Source organism: Apis florea, unplaced genomic scaffold, assembly GCF_048593485.1.
Source record: "Apis florea isolate Af1SG1 unplaced genomic scaffold, ASM4859348v1 contig_2835_pilon, whole genome shotgun sequence".
Classification (NCBI taxonomy): domain Eukaryota; kingdom Metazoa; phylum Arthropoda; class Insecta; order Hymenoptera; family Apidae; genus Apis; species Apis florea.
The window spans coordinates 646,437-659,643 of NW_028256652.1; the positions used below are offsets into that span (position 1 = coordinate 646,437).

General features: G+C 33.1%; 1 protein-coding gene across 1 annotated transcript in view; it reads left to right on the top strand.

Annotated features, from left to right (window-relative positions):
• Positions 1–13,207, top strand: part of LOC100871808 (uncharacterized) — a 158,202-nt gene that overhangs the window by 89,096 nt on the left and 55,899 nt on the right. The window contains exons 3-5 of the mRNA XM_086907214.1: positions 8,817–9,150; positions 9,896–10,047; positions 11,061–11,192. Coding sequence (XP_086763340.1) covers positions 8,817–9,150; positions 9,896–10,047; positions 11,061–11,192 — 618 coding nt within the window. The remainder of the gene's footprint in view (positions 1–8,816; positions 9,151–9,895; positions 10,048–11,060; positions 11,193–13,207) is intronic.

A 13,207-nucleotide genomic window follows, 5' to 3' on the forward strand; every position in this document is an offset into this window, starting at 1 on the left:
GTTGTGGACAGGTTTGATACAGATTTATACGTCCAATCTCTCAGGTGGCGTAATTTCTCGGTGGCGGCAATTTCTTGTCTTGTTTACGTCTAAAGAAAATAAACGGGACGCTGCTTTAGTTGGGGATATAACGATGTTAAAAAAGGAGAATTGATAAATTCTCAGGTGAATGGGTTGCAGCTACATTTTCATTAAAGAAATAAATATTTAAGTAAGAGATATCTCGGGAAAGTGTGGCACAATTGATTTATTTTAAAAGCAAATTGATTAATTCCTCGTTTCTCGAGGAATATTTCAGAGAGTGGAGCTTATACTCAATCAATAATAGTTTCTATGTAGAAAATTAACATTATTATTAGTTGACACTCATCCCTTTCGTTGGATCATTTTAATCATTGTTCTGTCTTGATATAATTATTTGAAAAATAAAACATGATATTAATATTTTTCAAAGGATATTGTAGCGTTTAATTTTTTTACTTTTTTTTTATATAATTATCCTGGATTAGAAGCAGAATAGTTTGATAAATGTTTTATTAGCCTTGATTTACTTTTTATGTTTGAACATAAACTTTAACTTATGGCTATATTATTTTATTGTTAGTGCAACATTAAAGGTTGTAACTCATAATCTTGTATATAATCTATAATAATATATTGTTAAATCTAATCTATTGTTAGTTGGAACAATCGGTATTTATCTGAAATAAATCATGATATACTTTTAGCTTTCTGCCTGAAGCTATTTCACATTTCTCTAAGAAAGATATAGATAGTGAATAGGATTTTAGAATTTAATGGAAAGGAGGTAAAGTAATGATTGCAATCGATAATTAATTATGATCGATGATTATAATAAGATAGAGTAAGAGCTTGAACTTTAAATTATTGGGACTACTTTATGCATTTATATGCATTTAAAAATCCTCATATTATGTTTAATCTTAATAGAATGTAATAATCTATTTTACATTCAGATTAGATTTACTTTAGAAGACAAATTTATCAATAAACTATTATTTAAGATGATCAAAAGTTATTTTAAAAAAGGGTATCTTTTCTTTCCATCGTGAAGAATACGGTAGAACGATAACTAAATTTCTTTCTAGAGTTTCTTGCATCACTTTTGTCCTTTTAACGAATCTAAATCACGCAACGAAGTAAAATTTTGCAAAGTTTGTTCCACCTTATCATCTCCTTCCTTGCTCGAGAAAATTGTTAAAAGTCTGCCCAACTCCTGGATATTAGAATTCTGGTACGGAGAATTCCCTGAGGAGGAATGTCCGACGAACAAAATGGATCTTGAAACTCTAAAATGTTGCTTCTGTTAACTTTAACCGTTACGCTATTCGTATAACTCCATTATAATACCGTTGTTTCTCTATTCTTATCATTCTCATATACACAAGATAGACAGAATATCGTTGGCTTAGCAGTGGTGCACATATATTATACAAATATATTTTAACAATTAAAATATACACATAATAATATCTCGACACGAGATATCAGCAAAAAGTATCTTCAATCCTCGAATAATTTTTAATTATAAATCTCCTGTGCAAACCGATTGCCAATAAATTAGCAAACTCGAAAAATTTCGACACCTGTTGAAACGAAAAAATAATTCAAATGGAATAAAAACGGGGGGGAGGAGAATCGATCCTTCTCGCTACAGCTATGACACGTCGAAAAGTCGAGGAGGCGGAAATTATTGAAGACGCTGTCGATTCCGACGATCGATCCCATCGAGGTCTACCCCTAGAAATAGCTCAGAGCCTAGGAGAACTCTGAAACGTTCCTCGACTAGTTGGGAAATTTGTCGAGTGGCGGTTAAGGAACGTGCCCTTCTGAACGCGTCGCCCCTTGTTCCATTCGGCGTGTTTCACGGCCACCAAATTCACCGGCATGGCATACCCCGAATTTGCGATCGAGATAAATGTATCCTACAACACGCGAACATCTCGATATTGTCCTTTCTTTGCCTGATGTTGGTGGCTACTCCTTTTGAATGAACGAATCTTCATGGAAGATGGCAGGTTTTGATGTTCTAGAATTTTTGGATTTTTCGATCTTTGAAAGTTTAATTAAATCCAGGCGTATCATTACATTAGAAGAATGCAGGATATCTTTTCTTATAAATATACTAAGATCGATTTTATGATTATGATTTATGATTAAAAATTTTAGAATTTAATCTATCTTATTCGATATTTCTTGAAGGAATTCGTCCATTGACTGAGCTTTTGAAATCTTATCAATTTACATTTTCCAACAAAAACTTGGTTCATTTCTATTTATTCCCTCGGCAAATGTTTCTTCCATCCGAACATCTCGTTTTCACGAGGCATCTTCGACGATAATTTCGAAACTTGATTGAACAATGAACAACAACGTTATTACATCCGACTCGAGCACGACGATGTCGATTAATTTTTCATATTTATTCATTTATCTCGTTGTTATCTTCATCTTCAGAGGATTGGTCGAACCGCGATATTTGTCGAGGAATTAAAGGGGAGAAAGAGAAAATGATCTCTTAGAAGTTGCGGATAACTCGTTGCAATGGCTCGGCCATATATACAAGCAGGGGTTTCCCCGCGATCTTTATCCGTCGTGGCTAAGCCTGCGGTCAAACTCTGCAACCAACTAATGCTGCAAGTGTTAAGGCTTAGCAACTTTTATTTGCCGGGCCAATGGATATTGCGCAACTTGTTCCGTTTATAGCTTCCAAGGCTCGTTAAGTAATTTGGAACAAAACTCTTTGGCTTGGAAGCCTGATTGTTTTGGCGACCTATTCTTCCCGATCTTTATTGTTCATTTAATTTAATTGTAAATCTTTTTTCCTTTGCGAAAGAAAGTTAAGAATTGAATAATCTGATTTTTTGGGGGAGGAAGAGGAAGATTTTTGAATATTTATTCTCATTTTATATTTATTTAATTGAAGAAGAAGGATGGTCGAGTAATTTGGAAAAGTTTGGATTAGAAATCTGTCTTTCGAATTCTTGTCTTTCGAAATAAAAAATTCTATTCGAACGAATAGATAGATAGATTATCAAGATAATTTTAATACTCCTTGCATCTTTTTTCTACAATTTTCCTCGTTTTCATTGTAAACGTCTTCCTGCTCTCATCACAAGATCACGAAATTTTAAAAAACAGTCTTATTATTTTCGAAAGATCGTTAACCAACTTTTATCCCCCGTGAAAATAAATTACCCAAATTTTTCGACGATTTTTTTCTAAATTTATCGGTCGAGAGTGCAGTAAGATCGTGCCAGATATATAAATCTGTCGTGAACACATGCGGTACTAACATGCGGCTAATTCTATGGACTCGAACTGGGACGAGCGAAGACCGCGGAAAAACGTCCATATGTATGGCCGGTTAATCGTGTGCACGCGCGTTCCAGCGTGCAAATCAAGCGCGTTGGCCACTGCGTTGCCCAACCCGGGACAGGAAGCACGGTTGCATTATATGTGTGGTCAGGAGCCAGTCTCACTCGATACGGGATGTCCCACGCAATTAGATCAATTCATGGCATTGGAAAAGAAGAAATGTGGAAAAGAAGAATGGAGGAAAAAGAAACTTTTTTTCTCTATTGGCGCGCACACACATATTTCGAAACACTTTTATTTATAGAATATACGAGAGATATACGTGAGAGAAATGCTCTCGAGCTGTGGATTACGCGCGTTTTTTATAAATAGATTTGTAAAGAAATTTTTATTTGGACTTCTCGAAGCGAAATTTAAGAACATGGAATCGATTATCTTCTTTTCGTTCAAAAATATATATTTCGAATTATGGAAAATATTTTTCCCAGTTTAAATGTAATACGTAATCCAATGTATTATTGGTCGATTGCTAGCGGTTAAATTATGATAATCGAATTGAGATCTATCTTATCAGAGTCAAAGATGTATCTTATTATTATTATTATTATTATTATTATTATTATTATTATTATTTTCGTACTATTATTAAGCAAAGTTTGTACGGAAAGAAGAATCTTAGTTGCTTCAAGTTTGTTTTATAGATTTTTTTCTTAAGAGATACTTTTAAAACATTTAATGAAGTAACTTTCCCATTGTATTCATTCAATTAAAGCAAGACTCGTCGCATAATGCAAAGAAAAACAGAAAAAGGTGTCCAATGAATTTTTTTCTTTTTTAATCTATAATAATATAAGAAAATTAAATTTTGACAGAAAAATTATCACAATCGAAAATTAAACGTTAAACATTTATTGCTCAATTCTATCGATAATAATATCAGTTATACGAAAAACGGTCTGAATAGAAACGAATCTGATCGCGAATCACCAAAGTTGGGCAAAGTTGAGATTAATGAATTTGTGAAGGAGAGGGGAGGGGATTTGAAGTTAAAACGAAAGGGGTGGAACGGGGGTGGAGAGGAGGGGGTCGCGTTTATTCCGTTGGACTGTTTATCGACGCGGACCGTAATTATTTCGCGTTCAGAGTTAATTCATCGCTCAAAGCTGTTCTCTTGGTTGAAAATTACTCTGCAAATGGTTTCTGTTTCACGATCTTGATAAACCCTGATGATTGTTATCTGATACGCTTTTAATGAGAGTGTCAGTGTTCACCTCCCTGTGTTCAGATCCGTGCATGTAACGCGTTTCATTGAATCTAGGTTTAACCCTTTCATCCCTAAACACGGCAGTTATCCAATCTCATGTTGTTCCCTGTACGCTCGATTCTCGCATAAATTCAGAGAGAAGTGGAAAAGGATTTCTTTTTTCGAGAATATATCGTTTGAAGTCGTCTTTAGATTATATTATATTAAAAAAACACTCTTCTTACGTTTCTAATATACACTGTGTTGAACTTACTTTTCCCTCACAACTTTGGAATATTCTTCAATTTTCGATTTTTTCTATTAATCTATGATTGAACAAAAAATATTTTTTGCACGCACTTAACATGTTTCGATCGTCAACAATCAGTCATAACATTGTATATAAAATATTAATTCGTGTAATAATAACTCGTGTAATAATAATCGATCGACGATCGATATTATATTTTTTTCTAAAAATCGTTATATTTTCTAATACTTTGATATTTATTAAAGGAAAGGGAACGAGGATTTATTCGATGCGCACTGTTCCACGGTCGAGGAGATACTGTTTCGAATTAATAAATAGAAATGGATTTAAACCGATTATACTTTATGCCCTCGAGTTTAAATCCTTTGTTTTCAATATTTCTTATATCGCTCTCGAAACACGTGTACGCGCGACCGAATTTACGGCTTGCCCCGTGTCTCCTCCAAACGAGTGCACGTACCGTTTTATAAATCTTGCCAAAGGGTGTGGTCTGTTAGACGGTAACTGGATCCGACAATGATTTATTAATCCGATGGAATACCTGTGTAAACGTAACAAGGGTGTATCTATTTTTGAAACGTTATTCATCCCCCTTGGATGGAATAATGTTAAATTCGAATGTTTACGAAAAGAAAGCCAACCCTTGTTGAATTATTGCGATCAGCGACTTCGTAATTTAATATGATTATGACGTTACAAAAATATCTATAAAGGCAATTTTTAAGCTATGAAAAATTAAAGATTTTTCTTATCTTTATGCCTTGCCCTTGTTATTATTTATTTGTTGTTATTTTTGTTGTTGAGAGTAACAAAGAGATGATTGGATAATATTTTACGAGTTTTTCGAGAGAGGGATTTATTCTGATAATTTTGAAGAAAGTCAGTGTTTCGACGCTACACCGGTTCGACTACGTTAATCGATAACGACAAAGGGTTTCTAAAGTCGGAACTAGGGTAACAATGAGGTTACGCTTGGAGACGAACTTTCGAAATCGTGCGGTTATGAATCATTGAACGATTTTCATTGCATAAAGGCAATATCGATTACGTTGACCAAACTAATTTAACGCGTGGCATTGAATTCTTGATGGTGATCGATCGATTTGATCGAGGAACGAAAATGATTGGATAATTTTAGAAGTAAAGCTTGTTACGTACACAGGGCTTTCTCTTGAATCGAAATTTCAATTTTCGACGATCATTAATTATTATTGTATTATTGTAAATTTATTAAAGTTATTAAAGTTATTAAATTTATTAAAGTTCATTCGAAAGTATGAAGAATTTCAGAGTCAGAGTCATGGATGATTAAAATATTTTTCGTTTTGATTTTCTCTTAATACAAGTGCAAACTTGAGATGTATCTTTTACGATATAATTGTATAATAGTTATAAAATCGAAGATTTTTATAACGATGAAATTAATTAACGACAGGGAAAAATATATCAACAATCATTTGGAAATTAATTAAATTATACTTCGAAACTTCTGATAATTTTGAATTAAAATTTTATTAAATTTTAGGAAATTGAAATTTAACGAATTGAAATGTTTCTCTTTTACATCGAATTGCTTCGATAAGAATTTTTTTTGCAGCATATATGGAGGGAATGAATTCGATCTTCTTATTTTATAGAAGCGATGCTTGATTCGTTTATTAGATCGTTAAACCGTTCCAAGAATAGAACGAAGAATAATTGGCTAATCAGTGTGAATTTCCTTGAACTGAGATTGTATATTCGATGCATTATTATTTAGAATTCGACTATTGTCATAAATACGACATAATAAATTTACATTTTAAAATAAATTTAATAATAATCCTACATAATAATGAGCTCGCCTAAAATATTCATTGCTGTGTCCTCGATTAATTCCAAAAATTAATTAAAAATATTAAATTAATAATGATTTTATTACACGAAATTTTGAACCGACGTAACATGAAAATGATAATGCGCATTAATATTTTCAATTTTCCGCACAATCTATGTAAATATTCCATCCTCGTAGAAATTAATTTTCATCCCGTTTATTATAATACTCCCACTAGAACTAAACACTACAATACTAAATTCTTACTTTAACATGATTTAAATCTTTGAAACGTTACACATTCAAGCACTTTATATATTTCAATAAACTACTAACACAAATTATTATAACGTACCAATAACGCCAAAATCCATTTTATAAAAAATTATAAAAAATATTTCTAATTGAAATTGTATACGAAACATAAAAAAAAAAAAATTAAATTCTCTAAAAGATTAAATTCTCAAATCTATTCAACCCCTTTTAATTATCTTCGAAAAATCAACCCTCTTGGAAAACTTTTCAAGCCCTTACCCCAACTTTTCTCCCCCACGCACACATTGAACCCTCTGTCGAGGAAACGAAATCGATGGAAGGCTCGATACGCCTGCAAAACGAGCCACTTACGAGGAAAGTTTCCGCCGGATGTCCCTCACCGGCCGGAAACCACGCGAGATCTCGATCGCTCTCGATCATCGTAATCGCGATTTACTGCTCGTCTCGACGCCGTAATAAACAATATTAACGCACACGCGCGTTCAATTTAACCGATTTAACGCTCGTCATCAACGTTCGTGAATGACAAACGACGCACGCCATCCCTCGATTCGATCCTCGCTCAAATTTGAATTCAATTTCATCTCGCTTCATTTTTCGATCGACGGATGATAAGGTAGATAGAAGCGTTCGATGATTGTTAATTAGGTGAAAATTCTGTGTAGAAAGTGAAGAAATTTGTTTCATAGAAAAAAAAAAAAAAAAAAATTGGACGTATAATGGATTGCATCGATGTGTGTAATTATTTTAATTGCGGTAAATTCAGGATGCATTTTCCAAGAATGGTTATGAGATTCTTAAATGGAAATTTCTTGTTCTCTCATTTTCCTGAGATTTGGGTTATATTATGCGTTGGAGCTGGATAATTATGTTTATAAAAAGTAGGTGATATTGTATACAAGATGCACATCTTCATTTCTCGAGATCTTAAGTCTTTGATAAGATATCTGATTTTTTGGTAAGCAAAGTGAAAAACAACGAAACTTTCTTGATAAGTAGATTGGAACTTGATGAGTTTACGTTGAAAAAAGTTTAAGATGTATGAAAATTAAGAAATTAATTTTAACTGGTATATTAATTAATAATTTTTACTTTCTGCTTATTATGAACGTTAATAATTATTTATTATGGTGGTTTTCTTTGAGAGAAAAGAATATAACTGTACGATAGTATGCATCACAGTAGCAGAGATATAGCAATTATCAGGCATTAGAGTCAGGCCAGTTACAGTGGAATATATATTGCGATAATCAGACGTTACATAGCTAATTAAGCTCGTGAATTTTTATTAAAGGAGAAGTAAAATAAAATGTAAAACTGAAATTAATTAATGTTAAACTCTTACGACAATTTAATTTAATTATTCTCGTAATAAAATATTCAACTTCCTACCATAAAAATATATATATATATTATTTATTTGAAAAACAGCTATTCTGATACTTGAATTGGAAATATTTAAATAACAGGTAATTACTTTCACGATATTTTTTAAAATCTTGCCAATCTTAAAAGATTATTATTACTCATTGAAATAACTTTTTCGTAACAAACGAAACAGTTAAATTAAGAACACACAGATCCTCAAATACTTAGACTTAAAGGACTTAAATCTTTTATTTAACCCATTTATCATCAAACCTATTATCATTCACAAATATTTCCTCTCATCATCATCTGTTATATCTCGCAATACGTCGAATACAATAATAAAAAAAAAAAGAAACATTTACAATTTTTCAATTCTCTCTTCCTACCTCTCGCATCTCAAAATCTCTTCACCATCTTTCTTCTCGAATCGCCACGCCATTTCGAAAAAAAAAAAAAAAATGACCCTCCTCGTCGATCTCACAATCTCGATTCCCATTCAGACAACAGGTTCCGACATTTTCGCACCGATCTGTATCTCGGCGATGATCCAATTTCAACGGTGGCTGCGGGCGAGGAGAGGGCGGCGAGGGATCGGGTGAGGGCGCGCAAGAGGATCGGCGAGCTGAAGAAGCGAAGGAAGGCGAAGGAGAGGAGGCAGAGGATGAGGAACGGGGGCGAGAAGTCGGCGGTCGAGCCGCCTCAGGCTTTGCCACGCGCGGCATTGAATGAAACAATAATGTCGAGGCTGGATCTGAGCTGCATCATGAAAGCTCGAAGGAAAGGATTTACCAAAGCTCCCCCCGTCGAGAACGCGTATCCCGCCAAGTATGCCAGGTTCGTACACGCGTGTCTCTCTCTTTTCCAAATGAAATGGTTTTCTTTATCATTTTCTTAATTTCGTTTGTGGTTTCGTTTTATTTACTTTCATTTATTCCTCTTCTTAACGGCCACAGTTGACGATTCACGTGATTTATTAATAAAGTTTATAGAAGCTTATTTGGAAAAGTTTCGGTGACGACGTTTTGCATCGTATGCATGCAAATTCTAATCTATCCAACTTCTCACGATCCCATGGATTATTAGCTTAAGTCGATCTCGCTTATCTAGCCTTGTTATTATCATATTCCTACGAGTTGAAATTACCTATCAAGGATCTTTCTACATGGTTCGATGGAAAGCTTTCGTATCATCGTGTGGGAAAATACGTAATCTAGCTCGATTCTATATTACTTAAATCTTGTCGCAATTCTATTAACATTATATCGATACTGATTAATTTAATGTATAAAATTAAATCATTATTAATATCGGTGTTTCGTTAGATTTATCAAAACGAGTTTAAAACATTTCTTTCGCGACGATCAAAGTGAACTTGAAAATATTATATCTTGCACAATTTTCTTTTCTCTGTCTCCATTGCCTGTTAAAGTGATTCTATGTCGAAGCTTATAAGTTACGTTCGCTCCTTGGAGAGATATTAATGTTTTCATTCGATTTACCAGTGTGTCGTACCTTTTATTTTCCAGTACTTTATTTCTTTCTTTCTTTCTTTTTTTTTCTTTTTTTTTTTTTTTTCCAGAAGGAAGAGCGTACTACCGCCGTACAATCGATACCTGGTGGCAGTTTACGAGTGCACCGAGGGATACGTTTTCGAGGACTCGACGACTGATCGACTTTTCTGCAGCGATGGCACTTGGTTAGGCGCACTTCCGCGTTGCGTAAAAGTGGAAGGTAAAGATAAAGAAGTGGAGGAGGAGAGGCGATATTTGTCAAAATATTTGTTCCACGGATTGGGAACAATTTAAAGAAAAAAAAGAGAAGAGAGGAAATTTTTAGTCTTTAAATTTTTTTTATCGATCAACCTGTAATGGTATTTACTTCTCCTCCCGACTTTTGCGAAAACCGTAAACGAGATTGAAATAACTTTCACCGTGCCGAAACTTTTTCGTTTACTTTCAAAAAGTTGAATGGACTAAATTTTTTTTTTTCTCTAACCCGGCCGAATATCGGCGGGGGATATTCGAGCAAAGTTTTTAAATTTCTGTTGCTAAAGTATCGAGATTGTTTTCTGCAAATCTAAAATCGTAATTTAGCAAGGATTTAGGAAGCCGATCGAAGATGTCAAATTGTCTCGCTTAATTCTAAAAGTTTCTTTATCGTTTAATTAAGTTAATGCTAAATTATTATTCACCATTTATTTAATTGATTTGTTTGTAAATAATAATAAACAGATCCTTTGATTGAATTATTTTCAAAGAACGTTGATTGATCAGTTCTTTCTCGATGCGCGTCATTGAAAAAAACTTCTCGATATTTTCTGTCCGACAATTGTTATCCCCTTAAAAGGAAATGTACATCTTCCAAATTTATACTTTGTTATTACTGTAACAAAAAATGTTCTTTGTGCTACAAATTAATTTCCATATCTCCATATGCAGTTGAACTTCATCTTTCAGAATTTTGCATAGAAATTCCTTTCAAAGAAGGGGGAGACGAGAGAGAGAGAGAGAGAGAGAGAGAGAAAGAGTTTTTACAGGACCAACCTGCAGAGATTAAAAAAAAAAAAAAAAAAAATATTTTTCCACGCGTTTCATAAATTTGAAATCTCGTCACCGTGTATAACATCATACACGAGGTACAAAGAATCGATAAAAATATCGCGTTCGATCAATTTAAAGTCGACGATGGAAAGTCGGCCGGATAGCGGTCCACGTAGCGAAAAAATTCATTGGCTTTTGTTCCAGAAGCGACACTCAATAACGTGAAACGTTGCAATCAGGATCGAGGCGGGTGCGAGCACGTGTGTGAAGATACTCAAACAGGCGTGAACTGCTCGTGTTTCGATGGATTCCGCGTCAAAGGATCTTCCTGCATAGGTGATTTATGTTTCATTTGTTATAATTGAGACTATTGTTCTATGATATTACTAGACGAAGGAGAAAGAATCATCGGTTTTATCAGTTTTATCGATGGATATTACATTTGTATGATGCAATCATCGATGACGGATATTTCGATGAATCGATCATTCGTTTCTTCACGAAAGAATAAGAAGATGTAAACTTTTTAGGAAATTTATTTATTTTTTCTTTTTTTTTTTTGAATTTCCTTCAGGAATATAGTTTTAAAAATATTTACAATTGTATAACAATACATCTTCTGTAAATTGAAAACTTTAGATTTAAAATTTTCCTAAATTTTCTACAAGAATATTTTTAATATGTTATCAAAACAATTTATTATTTAAATTATTTATTGATTAATTTTGTTTAAAAATCCATTCTTTTTTCGTTATCCTATCAATAGAAATAATCACTTTCCTCGAGATTAAAAGTTAAAAAAAATTCGTGAGAACAAAATCATTTTACGCGTTTCAAGGGATTTATTTAAGAAAAACGAGATCTCACGATTTACGATATCCCCGTTCAAAGATCGTATCATTTTTTTTCGGCACGTCGAATTACATGGCCCTCTAACTTTAAATCCCGTTTGGATTTCGACGAAATCGTATGGAAGAGGCATAGGTATAGCCGTGTATAGCGTCGATTCTAAGGATAAAAAATTCTAAGCCTCTTTATCTGTTCCAACGACAACCATAGATTATACTATATTTCAATATTGGATCGAACCCAAGGATTTGTCAGCATTAAGGATTGAATAATATTTAATCCTTGGAAACAAGGGATTTATTTATATAACAATTTTCCCCCGATTATTCATTAAAATTGTGTAGATTTGTCTTTTCATTTATTTTTACGAGATTTTTCTTGTTTACGTAGACTATTGGAAAACGAAGAATAAAGAAAAAAAATGTCGATAAGGATTTATTGGAAAGAGAATTTATAATCTTGTGAGAAATAATATTTAAAAAAGAAGTGTATAATATGTATTTATAAAGAAAATATTATAATCAGGCTGTATAATATGATATGATAAATATAATATTTTAACGAATTGAAGGTAGCAAGGATTGATTCGCCGGAAAAAAACAAAAATAGAATAAAGAAAATTGTATTTTCGAATTTAAAATAACTTTTAAAGTAAATTAGAATACTACGATATATCATTACAAGTTATTCTTATTCAGAAATAGATATATATCCATCGCAAAATTTACTTTAAAACCCGATTCAAGCCTATTAAAATTACGAAAACTTCGAACCGCTATAACTCCGAAGATAATCATTTTTAATCGATGAATGAAAGCTCGTTAGAAGCGCTGGACCTTGCCCTTTAAAACGCTTTTTTGCTCATCCCGATACGACTTCCGGTTCCCGAGATATCGTCGTGTAAAGGAAAGGGTAATTTTTTAACTGTTTACTATCTCCGTTCTTGTCGCTTACTCGGACCTCTCGCTCGCGCCTCGTCTCACTGACCTATTCCAACTCCAGACGAGTGGCAGACGCGATTCCTGGAAAAACGTAGTACGCGTAGAAAAAAAAATCTAGGTCACTGGGCCGCGAGCCCATTCATAATCTCTGTCATAACTGTGAAAACTTTGAATTCTTATATCTTGACAACGGATCGAGATATCGGGATAAAACAAAAAACGACTTCAACGGTATATTTTTCTCTATTCTCTGAACAGGTTTGGTGATAAAATTTTTAAGTTTTTCTGACCTTTTTTTTACATCAAAAAAAGAAAAAAAAAAGGTAAAATATATAATTTGCAATGGTCGTTAAATTAAAGCGATACTATAGAATGAAAGAAAAATATGAAATGTATAATTTTATATGAAGAATTCCATCATCGAGGATTCAACTTTTCGATGTATATATATATATTTTTTTAAAATCGTGAAAATTGCAATACCAAATGCAACGCAAAAGAAATTATTAAAAATTATCCAACAATCAAAATTTCGTCAGAATCGGTTTAAAATCTCGAACA